We start from the raw sequence: 20,035 nt of genomic DNA, 5'->3' as shown, positions 1-20,035 counted from the left end.
CCTTGGATTCCTCAAGCCCAGCATGTTGCATGATGTGTTCTGCGTACAAGTTGAATAGGTAGGGTGAGAGTATACAGCCCTGCCGTACTCCTTTCCCAATCTTAAACCGGTCCGTTGTTCCGTGGTCTGTTCTTACTGTTGCTACTTGGTCGTTATACAGATTCTTCAGGAGGCAGACAAGATGACTTGGTATCCCCATACCACTAAGAACTTGCCACAATTTGTTATGGTCCACACAGTCAAAGGCTTTAGAATAGTCAATAAAACAGAAATAGATGTTTTTCTGAAACTCCCTGGCTTTTTCCATTATCCAGCGGATATTGGCAATTTGGTCCCTAGTTCCTCTGCCTTTTCTAAACCCAGCTTGAACATCCGGCAATTCTCGCTCCATGAATTGCTGAAGTCTACCTTGCAGGATCTTGAGCATTGCCTTACTGGCTTGTGAAATGAGTGCCACTGTTCAATACTTTGAACATTCTTTAGTGTTTCCCTTTTTTGGTATGGGGATATAAGTTGATTTTTTCCAGTCTGATGGCCATTCTTGTGTTTTCCAAATTTGCTGGCATATAGTATGCATTACCTTAACAGCATCATCTTGCAAGATTTTGAACACTTCAGCTGGGATGCCATCATCTCCTGCTGCCTTGTTATTAGCAATGCTTCTTAAGGCCCATTCAACCTCACTCTTCAGGATGTCTGGCTCTAGCTCACTGACCACACCGTCAGAGCTATCCCCGATATTGTTATCCTTCCTATACAGGTCTTCTGTATATTCTTGCCACCTTTTCTTGATCTCTTCTTCTGCTGTTAGGTCCTTGCCATCTTTGTTTTTGATCATACCCATTTTGGCCTGGAATTTACCTCCAATGTTTCTAATTTTCTGGAAGAGGTCTCTTGTCCTTCCTATTCTATTGTCTTCTTCCACTTCCACGCATTGCTTGTTTAAAAATAATTCCTTATCTCTTCTGGCTAACCTCTGGAATTTTGCATTTAATTGGGCATATCTCCCCCTATCGCTGTTGCCTTTTCCTTTCCTTCTTTCTTGGGCTACTTCTAGTGTCTCAGCAGACAGCCATTTTGCCTTCTTGGTTTTCTCTTTCTTTGGGATGTATTTTGTTGCCGCCTCCTGGACAATGTTGCGAACATCTGTCCATAGTTCTTCCGGGACCCTATCTACTAAGTCCAGTCCCTTAAATCGATTCTTCACCTCCACTGCATATTCCTTAGGAATATTAGTGAGCTCATATCTAGCTGATCTGTGTGTCTTCCCTAATCTCTTTAGTCTGATCCTAAATTGTGCAATAAGAAGTTCGTGATCTGAACTACAGTCAGCTCCAGGTCTTGTTTTTACCAACTGTATAGATGTCCGCCACCTTTGGCTGCAAAGGATGTAGTCAATCTGATTTCGGTGTTGTCCATCTGGTGAAGTCCATGTATAAAGCCGTCTCTTATGTTGTTGGAAGAGAGTGTTTGTTATGCAGAGTGAGTTGTCTTGGCAAAATTCTATCAGCCTATGTCCTGCTTCGTTTTGTTCTCCCAGGCCATGCTTACCTGTAATTCCAGGTGTCATTTGACTGCCCACCTTAGCATTCCAGTCTCCTGTGATGAAAATAACATCTCTTTTAGGCGTGTTGTCCAGTAGGTGCTGCAGATCCTCATAGAACTGCTCTACTTCAGCTTCTTCAGCATCTGTGGTTGGGGCATATATTTGGATCACTGTGATGTTAGATGGCTTGCCCTGAATTTGAACTGAGATCATTCTATCGGTTTTTTTGGATTGTATCCAAGCACTGCTTTAGCCACTTGACTATTAATTGTGAAGGCTACTCCATTTCTTCTGTGGTCCTCTTGTCCACAGTAGTAGATCTGGTGGTCATTTGATGTGAAGTGGCCCATTCCAGTCCAGTTCAGTTCACTGACACCCAAAATGTCTATCTTGAATCTTGACATCTCACCAATAACCACATCCAATTTGCCCTGGCTCATAGATCTTACATTCCAGGTTCCAATGGTGTGTTGATCCTTAGAACATTGGATTCACCGTTCACCACCAGCACCGTCGGCCGCTAGCCGTACTTTCGGCTTTGAGCTAGCTGCGTCATCACGTCTGGGGCTAGTTGAGCTCATCCTCTGTTCCTCCCCAGTAGCATTTTGACCATCTTCCGACCTGGGAGTCTCATCTTCCGATGGTATACCAACATATCTCTGGTTGTACTGATCCATCTAGTTTTCACGGCAAGAATACTGGGGTGGGTTGCCATTACCTTCCCCAGGGATCGCATTTAGTCTGACCTCTCTGTCATGACCTTCCCATCTTGGATGGCCCTTCACGGTTTTGGCCATGGCATCAGTGAGGTGCTCAAGCTCCAGCACCACGACAAGGTAACGATCCTTTGCTGAAGCAAGAGACCCAGAGTCATTTTTATTCCAGTCTGCTTTCAGATGACTTTATTGCACAATGTTTTAAGCATGATTTTTATCGGCTTCTGTATTTTGTGATTTAATATGGTTGTTTTATTTCTGTTCTTTAATAGCTAGTAATTTTATTGTATGGTGTCTCTGTCGGTCGGTTGGGGTGATGAACACTCAGAGAGAACAAGAAAGCCATTAGATAAACAGCTAACCGGAGAAGAAAAATAGCAGAAGGTAGGTAGACCCTCTTAAAACCTAATTCAGGCATAGATGAGGATTTAAGCCAGGGATAGGCTATGTCACCTTGCTGAATTAGGGCTTCAATTTGCTGCAGAGCTGCGGGCTTGCTCCAGCATTATCATCCCCTTGCCAAAAGAATGCTTCAAAATGCTCAGGGGGCCACAGCATTCTTGAGAAATAAAAATAGCCTGAAGTAGCAACTAAAATGCATCACTACAAGGCCTTCTGGGATAATAGAAGGGATGGTGGGAAGCCATATTTCTGCTCCTTCCCTCCAAGCATCCTTAAAGGCAGTTGGACACAGGCTTCTATGTAAGCCACAATGGAATCACATAAATAGCGCCAATGTTGTCATTTGTGCAATGGCATCACAATGTGTATGATGTCTCCCTTATCTCTCCTGGCCCCATCATTGATGCCCCTGATGGTGGGAGGCAGGTAAAGACCACCCCAAAATCTGTTCCCCCTGGATTCTTCCCTTCCTTCACACCTCACAGAGACATTGTTATCAACAGGTTGTGCAGGTTGTTTCCCATAACTGGTCTTATTGTGTTTTTTTTTATATTATTCTGGTTTTTTTTATGAAGGTTACTAAGAGCAACAATCTTGTCTATGCGCCTTCTGATAAAGGGATATTTTGTGACTGGACATGCCTAGCAAAACGTCTTGCCCAGTAATAGCTATTTTGTAAGAGTGTTTATGGGGTGCTCCCCAAACTCCATATGAGTCCACTGTTACAAGAAATAAAATATTGGGAGAAACTGATGGATGGAATTTGAACCCAAGGAAAATATGGATGTGTGGATGGTTGAAAAACAAGGAAGCCACCAAACCCGGTCTGGATACCAGCTACCAGAGATAAGAGTTCATAAGGAAACAATCCATCAAGATTAGAGAAGGACTGGAGGATAGCAATCACAGATAAGGATGTTAACATGGAACAAGTCATGTTTGACCCTGCGGCCTAATAGATCAATGGAAGGCTGAGGTGATGCAAAATGGAATGGGTGATTGGCAGTTCTGGCAAAGGATAAAAGGACAAATTGTACCAGTCTCTGTTGTAAGATCCCAATCTGTTCATGCAACTGAGCATTTCATTGCTGCCTCAGAAGATCCTGAACTCCTGTATCTCCACTGAGAGTGTGAAGGTATCTACTAATCCAGAGTTTCTCAACCTTAGCAACTTTAAGGTCCATGGACTTCAACTCTCAGAATTCCCAGAATTCTGGGAGTTGAAGTCCACACATCTTCAAGTTGCTAAGGTTGAGAAACCCTGTACTAATCCCACACCCCACTCCCAAGACAATGCCTCAGCTGCACCAAGCTAGTCTTTGGACTGGGTGGAATGCAAGGGAGATGCAAACCAAATGAGGGAGATCTGAAAGAGGTAAAGAATGAATGAAGTATAAATGGAAAAAAGTGCAACAAGTACTTATACTCTATCCTGCAAGTGAGCGATGTCCTTTTATAATTGGATTGTTCAGAAGACCCTGACAATAGTAGAGCAAGAGTGATATCTAGGCAAGGTAAGTTGGTGTGTTACTACTTATCTAGAAGAATTTTATTTATTTATTTATCTATCAAATTTTATCACTGCCCGTCTCCCCCCAAAAGGGGGACTCTGGGCAGTTACTCAGAATACTGCCGAGAAGGAGCTTCATCATGAAGGGATCCCCATTACAACCAATCTACTGATAAGCTACCAGTGAAGATCCTCCTATTACCTGGAGGGATGGAGAAGAAGCCAGAGGGAGTCAGCCTAAAATTCTACACAGTGATGTGGGCTTGCCTGTCTGGGGAAGGAAAGGGTCTGGCTTGATATGGAAATAAATGCATTTTCACTCTCCCTCCCATGCTTTTAGCCCCTTATGCTTACACCAACAGCTGCAATAAGATAAAAAGCAGGAATTTACAGCCCAGCAAAGAGACATGGGGGTGGGGGGAGAGAGGGGAACAGAGATTACTTTTCTCCAGATTGAAGCTGTTGGAAGTGGGAGCGAGAAAGTGAAAAAGAAACTGAAGTTTCTTATCAGCGAAACTGGAGTGGGGGGGCTTTTCCTGTCATCTCTAGCAGTGTTTCTCAACCTTGGTGACTTCAACTCCCAGAATTCCCCAGCCAGCTCTTCTTGCCAAGGTTTTTCAGAAGTGGTTTGCCATTGCCTCCTTCCTAGGGTTGAGAGACAGTGACTGGCCCAAGGTCACCCATCTGGCTTTGTGCCTAAGGTGGAACTAGAACTCACGGTCTCCTGGTTTCTAGTCTGGTGCCTTAACCACTACACTTAAACTGGCTCTCGGATTAAACCCTAAAACCATGTTAAACGCATGCCTATATTGGGTTGGTGTTGCATATCTGCAGCCATTGTCCTACATATGTTTGCATAGGAAAAGTATTTGTCCTGGTTTTATTATAGAGACAGGGAAAGTTCCATTCCACTGACCCAATTTGATTTCATGTATTTGGCACATAGCAGTCTGCAGTAGCTGTGCCCTCCTGTTCTAATGAGAAACTCATGATACCTTGGAAATCTGTCAGATAGTCCCTCCAGCAGCCCCTTAACTAATGACCAGTCAAAAATGTGTAGAAGGCCAGCCTGGCAGCCAACTTTATCATTGTCTATAACTAACTTAATATTATTAACATCTCCTTGAGTCCTTGCAGAAGAAGCTAGTAACAAGATTGGAAAATAATTGGCTCGGGACCAAAATATGGACATGAAAACTTCACCAGGTGAGTTTTATGCAGTGGTTGTTAAACTGTCAAGAGTCTCACTTTCAAATAGTGGCAAATTAAGGAACATTTTAATGGCTCCAGGTAAGTAGCTGCTGTGCTGGTTTCTAGGCCAACTTTTTGAGATCATCAGGTCCCATCGGATCAAATCATCTTTGCCCTGTCTTCTACCAGAACAGAGTCCACACTACAGAAGAAAATGTTCCCTTTGGGTGATTTTCCTTAAGTGCCCTCTAGATGCCTATCATTTATTTTAAATAATCTAATTTAAACAAAAATAGCCATATGGGGCCACAACAGGTTTCATGGTCCTTAGACACTCGTGATCAGAAGTCTCAGGGATAAGATAGTCATTTGGCATCCAGAAAGCTTTTTGAGGTCACCTCCAAGAGCAGCCACAACTATAATACATCATAGAAATTAGTCCTGGAGATTAAACTGAATGGATGAGAATGCAGAAGTCCAAAATACCAAGACAACATGGGTTCTAAATGACCATGCCTGAATTAATGCCCAAATTCCAAATGGACATTTCATGAGATTATGGATGCAAAAATTAATATGCCCATCAAAATTATTTCACAGTGGGTCTGTTTCCCTAACCTTCATCTCATGAAAAGTCCTATCTTGGTAAATGATAAGTTCTCCTGTAGGCAGAGTGACATTTTTTTGGATAAGAGAAAGTCCTGTATTTTGTCCATCTGCTACAGAATGCAATTTACTTAAAGTAGTTTCCCAATATTATTGGAGAAGTTTTAGCTTGTGGCCTCCTGGGATGCAAATCTGAGAAACATGTCACTGTGGAATTTGCATCCTCCCTTGTACAAATTATAACATCTTCTGTCACCAAAATGGAAAGCACAATAGATGTTTAACCTGAGTACAACCAGAGGTATCTTCAGGGAGGGGGTGGACAGAAAAGTCAAGATGGTGGCTACAACCAGGTGATCAAAGCCCTGTCCCTTTTTTATGTGCATCCTCTTGATGTCTAGCCACCATTCTGATGTTTTTGACACAGACACATATACACACAGACACCCCGGCATACAGCAATCGAAGTGGTAAAGCTCTGTCTTATTCCATCACTTCAGGCTGCAGATGGGATCTCACGGAACTGATGTTTTCAAATTAAAACACAACCACACTCACCCGTCCACCTATGCACGCACGCACGCACGCACGCACATGCACACACATCCCAACACAGAGAAAATTAGCACCTCAGGGAAAATGAGTGAGGAAATCAGCCCCTAAATTCAGTACTGCATTTACTGAATTGTGTTTGAATAAATCCACTGACATTTGCTGTACGTTTTACCAAAATACACAGCATGCAATTCATAGGGAGAATATCTGATGATGAAAATGTACACAGCACACTGCCGTCAACCATCTGAATACACGTAGAGGTCTCGCCTAATCTCTCGGCATCCAAATTTTCCCTCAGGTATTGATATCCAGAATTCCCTGGCCTCATTTCTAAAATGATGCTCATGCAATAGAAGTTTAATTGTTTTCTTTTCTTTTCTTTTCTTTTTCTGAGAAGTGGACGCTTGCACTGTTTGTTTTGTTCTTTCATACCTTTAATTTGTTTTCTCCTCTACCTTTTTTTTTTTCCTGTTCAATCATGGCCAATTCTCGGAGACAACCTGGACAAGTCCCTGCCGTTTGTTTGGCAAGGTTTTTGGGAAGTGGCTTGCCATTGCCTTCTTCCTGGGGCTGAGAGAAAGTGACTGGCTCAAGGTCACCCAGCTGGCTTCATGCCTAAGGTGGGACTAGAACTCCCGGTCTCCCAGTTTCTCGCCTGGTGCCTTAACCACTACACCAAACTGGCTTTGGTGTACACCAAACTACACCTTTAATATGACTTATTTCCATATGTTTACTACTAAAAGGTCATAAAAAAAAATCTTGATGTAATGACCCTAAATTCAGAGTTAGTTTGTGATTGGAGCAGCCTAAGTTCTATAAAGTTCTTTCATTCATTCATTCATTCATTCATTCATTCATTCATTCATGGATTTTTAAAGATTAAGACCCACTTAATGCAAGACCCACTATGCACATTGCAATTATAACATCCTAGACTGAATGATCCAACGCTGTTTAAATATTTCCTGCAAAGGAATCCCATCATCTTGCAAGACACCAAGTTTCTTTTTGTGCAGCATTTTATTGATTTATCAGGTATGTTTGTATCTGCACTGATAGACCATTGCAACATAAGGAAAAAAAGCAATCCTAATATCATTGCATTGAAAGTTAATGAAAGAGTTCATAAAATTTAACATTTCTATCGTGAGCTGCATGGCTACACTAACAAACCAAAATATGCCCAGGGTTGGATAACCAGGCTTGTGTGTGTGTGGAAGCCAAGTTCTAAGAAGCACAGTTGAAAATACTGGGAGATTTAGCTATTCAGGGAGGCATGACAGCTGTCTTCAGGAACAGCATGCAGAAGATGGAGTAAGTTTCTCCTCTGATGTTTTGGAAGGACTGGAACCAATGGTAGAAATTTCAGGGCAGCAGGTTTTATTTATTTGTTTATTTGTTTAGCTTTTAAAATAATAACAGAAAAAGAAAAGAAACAAAGATAATTATAATGCAAATGCATCTAGGGAAGCAGCTTTGAGCTAAATGTTTTAGGAGAACATCTATCCTGGAGTTAGTAGATCTTCTGGAGACAGAAGCAAGTCTGGCTGAGGTTGTACCTGATACTTTAGAATCCACGATGAGCAGAGCATTGGATTATAGATATGAAACGTTGCTTTGAAATCAACAAGTCCGTAAGGTCCTATCAAATATTGCTTTTATTTTATTCTTTTTCTGGAGTCCAAGAACGGATCAATAAAAAAGAAACGTGCTTATACCGCAATCCTTGAATTAATTTTGGAAATCATACTAGCTAAGATAAAATGTTGTAAGGATTAAATGCTAAGTCAATTGTAAATGGTAAACAGAGTAGCAGAATAGAAGAAAGGAAATCCACTTCCCTTGGTTACAATCCTTTTCTCAAAGAAAGGTGAGTAGTACCTGCATCTAGATATGTCCTGCTATGAGACTGAGGGCTTGGACTTCATTGAAGGATGGGAGGGGCCTTATTTGAGACCCCCTGGCTAGAAGCAGCAGCCTGATTGGCCACATCGCCCCTATTTTTAAAGCTCTTAAGGATAAGAATCTAAGAAATTTGGAGGCCACCATCTGCTCTTAACACTGACTTAAAATCCCCTGGAAGTAATGTACCAGCATCTTGTAGCATCTTTCTTAGTATCATCCAGGTTTTATCCTGCTTGGGGTGGCTAGTATCTTCAATAAAATTAAAAGAAAAAAAGAAAGAAATAGGAGGTATTGGATTATCTTGTATTTAGTTAAGTTATTTTAGTTAAGTTATTTAGTTATTTGATTTTGCTAAAAATCCTCCTGGAACTTTCAGCCGCGCCCAAAGATTTGGCCTTCCTTATATTCAAGGATGGCTCCATGCTTCTCAACATTCTTTCCAGTCCTAATGTGGATTAAGGCACCTGCTTTGTCTTCTCCAGATTCAACGTTCAATCTGTAGTATTTCCCAGTAGGACTGAGAAAGATCCCAGTAGAACTGAGAAAGATAACCTGGAGGAGAAACAAAAAGTCTACCAAGAAGTATATATAACACTGGATCTCAGGACAGTGACCTTCTGCCCTGCTAGTAGAGCCACCAGATCTGGGTTATAAATATTCAGACAGACAGCAAATGGATGCAAAGATGTATAGAAAATTCTTACACTGCTGCCATCTCATGGTCCTTTAGGGTTTTGAAGATGAGATCTGGTTCTCTTGTCCCCTCTGGGGAAGGAAAATACCTGGGCCACCATCTGCTGGACCATCTGCTGGTTTCAAACTTGATGTAACATCTTTCAAAGTATCATTCCAAACTTATTTTATTTATTCTCCAAATCAGAACCAAAACCAAACATAACTTAAGAAAACACACAAAATAATTCATCATGACCTGTTTTAAATTATGAAGTTTGATTGGACTATGCCCCCCCCAAAAAAATTTCTGCATAGGTACAACAATTATGGTGCTATTTATTTCCCAACAGCAGGTTTAATTTTATTCAGGCATTAAGGGTAAATTCAAATTTTCTTAATTCAGTCATCTACAAAACTGCATTTTGTAGGTGCTGTCTATATCCAAAGCACTTCAAACTGAGAAGGTCGCTAAAGACATGCACTAATAGGCTGTAAATGTGGGTATACCATATTTAAGATAAGACCACTAAGCTGTGGTTTCGCTTCCCTTCTCTTCCAGGTTTTTGGAGCAATATGACAGGATCTCTCTTTCTTCAGAAAGGTCTAAGGAATAGTCTTTTTTCTGATGGCAGGCCACATAAAGGAGAATGCTAGCTTCAGTCCCAAATTAAAGAGAGTTAACAGAATGTGGACTGAAGGACACACAGCAATCACAAGCAAACAGATGTTTCCTCCCCATTTGCTGCTAGCTCAACAGGAAGGAATCCCAAGCAGCATGCCGGGTACAAAACTGCAGATGTAGAGCATTGGGAAAGAGATTAGAGTTTTAATGGCAGTGATGTGAGCCTCTGTCCTTGGATCCTTGAAACCCGTTGTGCGCTGCCTCATCTGCTTTGGTGTGCCTCCACAGAGATGCAATTAACAAGGTGGATGATGCCAGGGAGAGCAGAAGGGGAATGACTGCCCAAGTCAGGTGCAAGATGAAGACTTTCAGATGGGAGATGCTCCCCATGTGGTTGTCAATGTGGAGACATTCTTCTGATGGCTCCCAGTTGAGTTGTACAGATGGATGCTATAATCCATCCAGATGAAAGGGAGGCACAAAATCAAAGAAACTAACACTGACCCCAGCAGAAGCATTGGAACCATCTCTGTAATTCTCAGCTTACAGAGAAGAGAGTACCATTGAGTGAAAGTGGCAATTTTTGCACAATAGAAGGCACTGAGGCAGGCAGCAAACCAAAGACAAGCTGTGCTGGCCAGCAGCAGAAGTACCTTGAGTACATCCCACCGGTGTAACTTGAGTGCAGGATGAGTGCAGGATGGTTCCCTGAAAGAGAATCCGAGGCAAACTAAGACCCATCAGTGGGTCTTCACAAGTGGGCAACCTTTTCCCTTTCGCCCACTTTGAGTAGCCCCAGCCACAATAAAGGCACTTGCGACTAGGCCGTGATCACAACTTGGAAGGTGGTGACACTGTTGAAATCCACTTTTCTTTTCCGTCTTGCTTTTCCCCAGTAATCAGATCTCCTTGCTGACCCCTCAAATGATCTTCTGTTGACTCCCTTCAATGGTAGCATGGGAAACTGGCCAATTTTGGAAACAGGATGCCTATATATAAACCATCAATTTAACCCAATACAAGTATTCCTCTCTCCTTCCCTTCTTACCATCTCTTGATGTACTGTATGATAGGCATTGTCCTCAAACTTTGCCTTCTCTCTGTCCTGGAAAATTTGTGGAAATCGATACTCTGTGCGTTATTCTGGTGTTGTTTGAGAGCATGCAAATATCAGATAGCATTTCATTGTGGCTTTGATGCCAACGAACACACCTGCTCTTGTTACATTCGCCCTTCCTATTATTCATTCCCTTTCTGAATGTCAGATTTCAGATTCTCAACTCCTTGGAGAATAAGCGTATCTTTTCTTCTTGTATGCTCTCAAAAAGTGCTGAATAAAATTGCTGTCTCTGTCTTGGCTCAATTGACAGGTCATGCTTTGATGGTTGGGGATGTATGAAGGCCAGTAATTGATTTTGGGGAGTGGGGGGTGAGGGCAAATTTAAGAGCATTTCCTTGGCATGCATTTCTCTGCTCTGTTGCAGTGGGTTGGTCCACCATGTTTCCTGTCATTCCCCCTTAGTTGTCCAGAATGCTGTTTGAAACGGGGCACCGCAGCTGTTCGGTTGGGGACAGTGAGATACATGGTAGTCACCAGACCTGAAAATGGACTTTGTAATATTTTAAATCTTAAATCTGTAGACCTGTCCTAACAACCAGGAAACACACTGAGACAATGAACTGGTCTCTAATATTTATTGCTAGTACTTAGCAGGAATCCTAACAAACTGAAGAAGCATGGGAAAAACCCAGACATATAACCCCCAAGGGTTAAGGCGGTCCCGATCTGTGTCTCTTGGAATGGCTGAACAATTCCTCAGTGCTACGCATGCGCTTGACAGTCTGGATGGGAGCCCCCTGCTCGCCATCCTTACTCATGACAAGACCTTAGCGACAGGGAAGATTGTCTTTGATCCTTTTATTAACACCTATGTGGACTTACTCACACAGCTTTCAAAAACCCAACAGTTCAACCAGCCCAAGCTTCTGACATATCGATAGCAGAGTATGATTAAATATAACCATTATTACTAGTCCCCCAAGAATTCACCTCCTTATGATTCATCTCGTCATACATTTTGTATAAAAGTAAGAATGGGAGGTTGTGTTGAATCAGACCCACAGGGCAGGGGGCTAAAAGATTTAACGGTTCCTCTCTAATCATTAGATTAGGAAGAAGAAAACTCCAAGCAGTACAAACAGGAATCTTTTAACTATTACTAATTTCAAGCTCAGATGGACAGACAGATCCAAGGGGGGCTCAAGGAGATTTGATGATGAAAAGACCATCCAAGCCTCTAATTCTGTGGATACTTCTGGGGGTGGATGATTTTTAAAGCAAAGGACAATGGCTGGGGAGAAAAAGAAGGACCTCCATGTTACCTGCAGTGGAGTTGCAATCTGCATACCCACTAGTCCTCATTGCTTACTTCACATTACATAAAAGAACCATACAGAGCTGCATCAAAGCAAAGTCTTCAAAACTGAGTTCATCTCCTGGTGACCTTATTCATGTAATTTGCTGGAAACAGTGCAGAAATGCTTGCTTTTTTTTTTTGAACTTCCCAGTCTGCCTTATAATCCTGGGATTTCATAGTGGCCTTGCATCCAAGTACTAACCCATTCCAACCATTCAACGTGGCCTAGATGGTATCAGCTGCCGCAACAAAGATTAAAGCATTCTTTGTTTCAAATTTGACTCAGGTGGGACACCATGGACTTGACCCTGGCAATAATGCAGATGTGATTTGCCATTGATTTCTTTCTGGATGCTTTTTAAATTTCCTAGTCTAGCCTATAGTCCTGAGATTTCTAACTTGCTTAGGTTTTTTGAGATCAGCCAAGGTCATCTAGGTATTATTATGTATAAGAATTAATTTGCAGGGAAACCTGTCAAATATATAGGACAGCTCATACATACTGTACTCTGCACTGCAGTTTGCATGGAAAAATAATGTATCCCAAATACATATAGTAGGGAAAACATGCGCACGCATGCACACTATAAAAATTGTATTATAGTTGTGGCAAAAAAATGCCCCCAACCCATTTTCCTGTAGAAACATTGCTTACAAAAAATGGGCAGACAAATGAGTACACAGGCAATGCAAAGAAAATATTTAATTCATAAATAAAGGGTAAGATGAAAGTTACAAAGTGAGAAATAATAATAATAATAATAAATCATTGGACACAATTGCCCAACTCTAGCCCTACCAATGGCCTGAATTACAGAAGGCAGTTGCTTTCCTGGTTTTACATCCAGTATCACACACAGAATTTTCAGTTTCCTTGAAATGCTAACAATAATACTTACTTCATTTCCATGTATAATTTCTCACCAAAATTAACCAAGCAGAAATGAAAGCCATTTTGATAGTTTAAACTCGTCAACATATTTCCGTGCTACCAGATTTCATATCATAAATATCTTTCTTGTGGTTTTTTTTTTAATAGTTCATTAATTAACTACAGCAATACATTTTCTAGGATTGATCAGCAAGTGTTTCTGTAAGAGAAAACAAGTCCATCATGGAACATCTCCATTCATCAGATAGTCATCAATGCCTACTTAAAATATTCCAATCCCATTTTTGTTCTTGCCAGATTGTTATCCTAACCCTGAGGCAGTGAGGCTGTGCTGACTGAGGATTATGGGCATTGCAATCCAACCTATCTGAAGCTCGCCACACTGGAGAAGGCTGTTCAAGTGAATGTACAAAATCTTTCTGCTGCCATAATCACAAACTCTAAACATGATCAGGTCCCAAAGATGGAGGGATGATGTGTAATGATAGGTGATAGATGTATGAACCACCCAAAGCTTTGCCTATAGAAAATCTATCCTTTCGCCCATGTATTTCATTTGTGTTGGGCCTTTCTAATAGAAACTGGGCACAAGACCATTAAGAACAATACAATTCAAGATGGAATATGACATAATTGAAAGGTAAATGAAAATCCATTAACAAAGCAGCTATAAAGAAAAAGTAGTTATCAGTGTAGCAAACAAGTCAACCAAGACGCCAAAAGCCTTTTTTTTTTAATGCCACTTTTCACACAATCAGGAATTATTTTCTGAGTCCAATCTCCTACACTTTGCAGGAAACCCAATTCAAATTAAAGCTTGTAGCTTCTGCTTGCACACATCCAGTGAAAGAGAGTGCACCATCTCACCAGATAATAGTTTCTGTTATTGAACTGACCTTACTGTTAGGAATCGTTTCCTAAAATTCAATTGGAATCTGTTTTGCTGCAACTTAAAATTGTTATTTTGTTTTCTGCTCCCTGGGAGGACAGGTACCAGCTCTTCACCTTCTTCTGTGTGATAGCCTTTCAGTACCAGGATAGTACTAACCAGAAGCATCCACAAAGAGCTGTCAAAACAGTCAGGATGGCAGGTGTGAAATCTTGGTCCAGCCTTTTGTACGTGTATCAACTATCTCACCCATTACAAAGGGGCAGGGCTTGAACTACAATGCCACACTCACTATCTGGCCTGTTTTACCTTCTCTACACATACTACAGATGCTAACATATCTCCACTTAGTCTTTCCAGTGCTGAACATACCCAGCTCCATCCGCTGCTTTTCACAGGAGTGTTTCTTGTCTCCTGATCATCTTCATTGCCCTTCTCTGAACTTCTTCTCATCTTCTTGAATCTTCCTAAAATGTGAGGCCCAGAACTGAACACAGTCCTCAAGGTGGGGAATGACCAGTGCAGGATAAAGAAGACTTTACTGAACTATTGCTTCCAGCGATTTGGAAACTGTAGTTCTGTTGCAGCCAAAAATTGCATTGCCTTTTTCCTTTTTGCAAATCACATCACTCTGCTGATTCAAATTCAATCTGTGATCAGCAAGCATCCCAAGGTATTTTTCACACATACTATTAGAGAGCCAAATGTTCCCCATCCTATATTTATGCATTTGATTTATACTGCCTCCGTTTATAGCTTTACATTTCCCTCTGTTAAATTTCATTCTGCTGCTTTTAGTCCATTTCTCTAATCTATCAATATCATTTTGAATTGTATTTCTATCCTCCAAGGCTCTAACTATCAGATTTGAAGATTTGATAACAGTTCCTCCCATCTTGGCATCCAAGTCATTAATAAAAAAATTGAAAAGACCTGGGACAGAACTGGGGGGTGGGGCGGGGAGGAAACAGTAAACTCTTTCCAGTTAGATGACACATTGTTGATGCTCACAGCGTTGAAACCAGCTATGTATGATTACATCCCTCATAAACCATGATGGGTTGTGTTTGTCCACTGTGTTTGCTGAATCTGATGGAAAGGGAGAGACAGGGATTTCAGATTTTCATTTCAGCTGTAATGTTGAAATTAAGAGTGAGTCTGTCATTAACATTTCCTGCAAGTGAACACCTTAAGGCACTTGGGTGTCAGAGAGATGTGCTGAGTAGGAAGGAATGTCACATAAAGCCAAAGGGGAGTAAAGACAGTGAATTGCCTTATTACATTCCAGAGAAATGGCCATTTTACTGGCAGTAGTCTTCTTCAGCTGTATTTAGAAGTACTCCCTGTCCTACCATCTCATAGTGCTCAGTTGGCTTCCAACAATAAAACCACAATTGAAAAATATTAGAATTTTAAACATCAAAATAATTGGAACATTAAAATAGTATTACAGTTGTGGTGGAAAATACCAAATCAACTCTAAAAATATTGAAAAACTACTTTAATAGGACCACTCAAGGTTTTTGGAAGATAAGCAAGTAGGTCATCAGCTGTTCTTCGCAAATCTGAGGGAAAAGTCCTGACTCAGGTCCAATGTTGAATTGGGTTTTTATTTGGACCTTTGGCCAATTAACAGATCTATTGGAGGTTGATTCCAAAGGTCTGATGATCTGTAGAGAAGACCTACCAATAGATCTTCTACCTAGCAGACTCTTGCACAGACATGAAGAAGATATTGCCAGCAGATCTCAGACTGTGGTGTGATCAGTACCGGATCTCTCAAATAATCAAGTCCAGAATTGGGCATTTGTTGAAGAGAAGTGAAACCTGGGATTTCTGAATGTACATCATGTTCTCTATTTCTTTGCTACCATATAGCCAAACTAGCAGCATTTGGGGAAGAAGAATTCATACTGCAACACAGCAGATGAAAGAAAGATGCAGAAAACCAGGAAAGAAGAGTCAGGAGATGGCATAGGATTCTCATTCAGTTTCAACTATAAGAATTTAACAAAAACTGCAAATGTCTAATGAAAAATATGAAGGACCTTGAGTCTGGGGAAAAGGAACATGCAAGAAAATGAAACCAACAAATGTATCTTCTCTTCAGTTCCATCTACCAAAGTCTAAAATCTCTCTTTCTCTTATTCTCTCTCATCTATCTATCTATCTATCTATCTATCTATCTATCTATCTATCTATCTATCTATCTATCATCTTCATCACGAGATTCTCAGTGGCTCACACTAATTATGAGCAACACAAACATTTAACATAAAACATTCATGTTAGGAATTAAATATAAAATTCTAAAACCATAAACATCATGAAATCAATCAAAATGAGCATCCCATCACTCACCATAATGCCAGGGCAATGGGGATCAATCTAATTTCTAAGGGGGACTTTTCCACTAAATAGGAGTTTCTACTGAAAAACAGTAGGTGTGCCTAAAGCACATTTGGAAAACCATTGGGAACTTTCACTTCAAGAGAAAACATTCAAAGGATTTTGAGTGAAGCAGAACAAGAGTTGGCATGGGCTAAGAATATTTTACACAATACTCCACACCCACATGTCCCATTTGAAATCTTGGGCTAGGAAAGTGGCATCAAGTTGAATCTATAGTGAGCCATGCGTAGAGTTGATCCAACAGAATCAGTGGGTCTTGAGTTGTCATTAATATTAATTCCATCCATTTGAGCATGATTTAAGCATGATTTAAGTCTGAGCTCAATCCTTCATGTCTGTTTTCTCAGACAGTGGAACACCTTGCTTAATCCTTCTCTTAGTTTGGAATTCATGACAATCAAAGCAATGGTGTGTCCTGAATTATATGAAGCGACCACAATTATGGATATGACTGATGTCCAGGGACTGGGGGAAAGCGTCATTGAGATTTCTGATACAAAGGTTGCAGCATAGAGGATAAGAAAAGAGGTCAGGATTTTGGTGGCTCTCAAATGAACATTCATCCTCTGATCTCTAAAACCAGGTGGGTTCTGTTGCATCTTCTTAGTATGGTGCACAAGGGAGTAAATTAAGAAAGCAGAAGAAATTAAAAATATTACAAAAGATGGAAAAGTCCCTATAATATATAGTAGACCAAGTAAGAAAATCTGGGGGCGAATTTTTGGAAGCATCTCATGTCCACCATTTGGAAGAACCTGTGTTGTGTTGCAGGAATGGTTGCAAGCTTCAATCCAGATGACAGGAAGAGCAGAAATCAAAGAAACCAACACTGCTGCTACAAGCAAATAGGGAACCATCCTGGAAATCCTCAGCTTAATTTTCACAAGGAAGGGCTGGGTGAAGTTGACAATTTTCACACAGTAGAAAACTCCAAGGCAGGTAGTAATCCACAGGGTGATTGCATTGGAAAAGGCCCAGAAGAAAATGATGACGTTTCCTGCCTGTTTCGGATTATTAATATCAAGGAAGGACAAACAATGGAGGCTGAGAGTTATCCCAAGAAACAGAAGCCGGGCCAGACTGAGTGCCATCAACAGGAGGTCAGGACCTGACCGTGTTTTGCTTCTGGTCCAATCATGGCAGTCTGAAATAATGATGAATCCATTTCCTATCATCCCGACAAGAGTCACAGCTATGACGATAATTAGAGAGAGCAAATTTGGAAATGCTGAGGCTGACATTGCTCCTCACCTGGCAAGCAGAACAGAAGCTAGTGAGAAGCCACCAGTAGCCCAGTGAACGGTCAGCATTTATCTAGTACAGGATGCATTGCTTGGCCTTTTGTTCAGAAAAGTCGGTAACATTACAGAGATTTTATCTAGGGTTGTTGCTGGCAATGTAAATATTATATATAGCCAAGTACAAATCTTGTCTGCCACATTTGCATGCTCTTTTCCACAGCTGTGTATACTCAGGGTGAGGCATTAGTGTGTTTTGAAGAGCAATTTCCAAGCAGATATCTCCTCTCCCTTAGGCCAAGTCACCAAGGAACAGGAGGCAGGGAGGCATTGAAGCAATCCTCCAACTGCCTCTCTTCTCTTATTAAATGCCAGGTTGGTAATAAATAAGGCCCATTTTCTGGAGATTTGATTCATGATGAAAACGCCAACCTGGTTGGTGTGACGGAGATCTGACTAGGCATGTTGGGTGATGCCATCTAGTTCCAAATTCTCCCACAAAGTTTCTTGTTCAGGAGTTTAGATGTAGAGGAGGTCAGGGAGGGGTAGGCATTGTTGCAGAGGATTCCATTGTCCTGGCCAGACTAAAGTGAGAGAGAGTAAAGGCCTGGAATCGGGGAAGCAAGACAGGTTGACCTGTTAGTGTATTGAGTATCCTTCTGTCCAACATCTTCCCCACCTCAGCCAAAAGAAGTGGTTTCAGATCTTGGGAACTTCAAAATCCACACTGAAACCAGAATGTTGGGAGGAGCTCAGAAGTTCCTGGTTCTCAAGACTTCCACCGAACTGTCTCAAATAATATCTGCCCCCTACTCAGCAAGCAGGTCACACATTCCAACTTGCTTCATTTGTTTTATTTTGTATCAAGAAAGTTGCTCCATGGATGGAGCTACCAGTTATGGCCCCTTTGTCATAGATAAATCACTCACTGGGTCAGCTTGTGATGGATAGCTCTTTCCTCTCTTGAACAACATAGGGTCAAGTGTATGGATCCTATAGATCCTGTAGAATTCCAGAGTTTGCTTGTGGAAAAGCTTGCTGATTCACCAGACTGCTTTGTCAAGGCCTTAGTGACCAGCTGGAATGACCAGCTGTCCCAAACAGGCCAGTGATTAGCTCCTATGTATCTTCTGCCTGCTATCTAAGTTCACCACTTTCCTAGGTTTGCCAAGGTACTGTGGAGATGAAGCAAGAGGCTGACAACTAAAGTACCAGCACAGTAGTGGAAAACTAGATGTAAATATCACAAAACAGAGCTCCAAGTTTGGCATTCCAAAAGACCATCGGAATGCCTATACTAGGACAGTGAGGGAGAAGAAAAAGGGTTTTCTCTGTGTCTTTTGCAACTGGGGAATGATTTGGGTTAGTTTGGGGTTGACAAAGCCTGAGCAAGCTGTAGACGGCCTTCTTAAGCCCGTAGAGACAAACTGTCAAGACTTTATGATTTTTTTCTCAAATAATGTAACAAAGGCTCTACAAAGGTATCAGCCTAGATACTGATACCCAATCCCATGCTTGGATGAGTCTGGGCACCACTTGTCCTCCTTTAGATCCATCTTCCTCTAGGCTGATGCCTTTGAGGTAGCATTATATTTGGTTGTCAATGCCTCCGTCTGCCTGTTGTAGAAATAATCTTTGGATCCCTCTCTTCTAGATAGCTATGGGCCATTTTCAGATTTACCATTCTTAGCCAATATGGTTAAGTTGGTGGCAAAACAAGTCTAGAAGCTTCTGGGTGAAACTAATTTTCTGGATTCATTTAAGTCTGGTTTCAAGCTAGGACATGGTACAGACATGGCATTGGTAGCCATGCTGAATGACCTGTTGAGGGAATAGAACAGGGCTAACATTTCCTTGCTTGTGCTCCTGGGTCTTTCAACATGTTTGAGAGCCATGACATCCTCTTGACATGTTCCTCCTTAGGGAGTAACAGCTGGGGAAGGAGTTCAAAGGAAGATACTGGATGGTAGTCTTGGGGAATTATTGCTCCACTCGATAGCCTTTGGGCTAGGGGTACTCCAAGATTCTACTTTTCAAGTTTGGTTTCTCTAACATTCTCATACGTCCAACTTTAAGTTCCCAACATGGGCTCAGCTTCCTATTCCGAATCCTCCTCTGGATCATGGAAATAAAATTCCACTGAACCAGTAACAGAAGGTGTCATAATTGCTTTCTAAGATAGAAAGCTCTTGTTCCTAACACAGTGCACCTAAATGTGGCCAGGAATTACCTCATGAGGGTACAAAATAGAGGTGATTCCTGGCCACATTTAGTTTAGGACCAGCTGGAAAGCCCTTTTGCTACTTGGATATTCATAGTACAAGGTATCTTCTGATCAGTTGAATCCTTAGCAATAATCTCTTGGCTGGAAGATTGCAGGATAGGTACTTCATCTGCCTCATTAAAGAGCAGAGAAACAAAAAAAAATCACCAGCTCCAGAGGTGACAGGAAG

The 20,035-nt window shown here is 41.3% G+C and overlaps 2 protein-coding genes across 2 annotated transcripts in view; both read right to left on the bottom strand.

The window, feature by feature from the left end:
* Positions 1–9,862: 9,862 nt before the first annotated feature.
* LOC134498591 (taste receptor type 2 member 40-like) lies at positions 9,863–10,811 on the bottom strand. Its single transcript, XM_063304748.1, is given in 4 exon segments — positions 9,863–10,006; positions 10,008–10,120; positions 10,123–10,442; positions 10,783–10,811. Coding segments are annotated over 4 exon segments (606 nt in total).
* A 5,862-nt stretch (positions 10,812–16,673) lies between these two features.
* LOC134498590 (taste receptor type 2 member 40-like) overlaps positions 16,674–20,035 on the bottom strand; it is a 159,246-nt gene continuing 155,884 nt past the window's right edge. Inside the window, exon 3 of the mRNA XM_063304747.1 lies at positions 16,674–17,590. Within this exon, the coding sequence (XP_063160817.1) occupies positions 16,674–17,590 (917 nt within the window). The remainder of the gene's footprint in view (positions 17,591–20,035) is intronic.

Source organism: Candoia aspera, chromosome 5, assembly GCF_035149785.1.
Source record: "Candoia aspera isolate rCanAsp1 chromosome 5, rCanAsp1.hap2, whole genome shotgun sequence".
Lineage (NCBI taxonomy): Eukaryota > Metazoa > Chordata > Lepidosauria > Squamata > Boidae > Candoia > Candoia aspera.
Note: the sequence above shows the minus strand (reverse complement) of the source record. Positions and strands in the feature narration are given on the sequence as shown.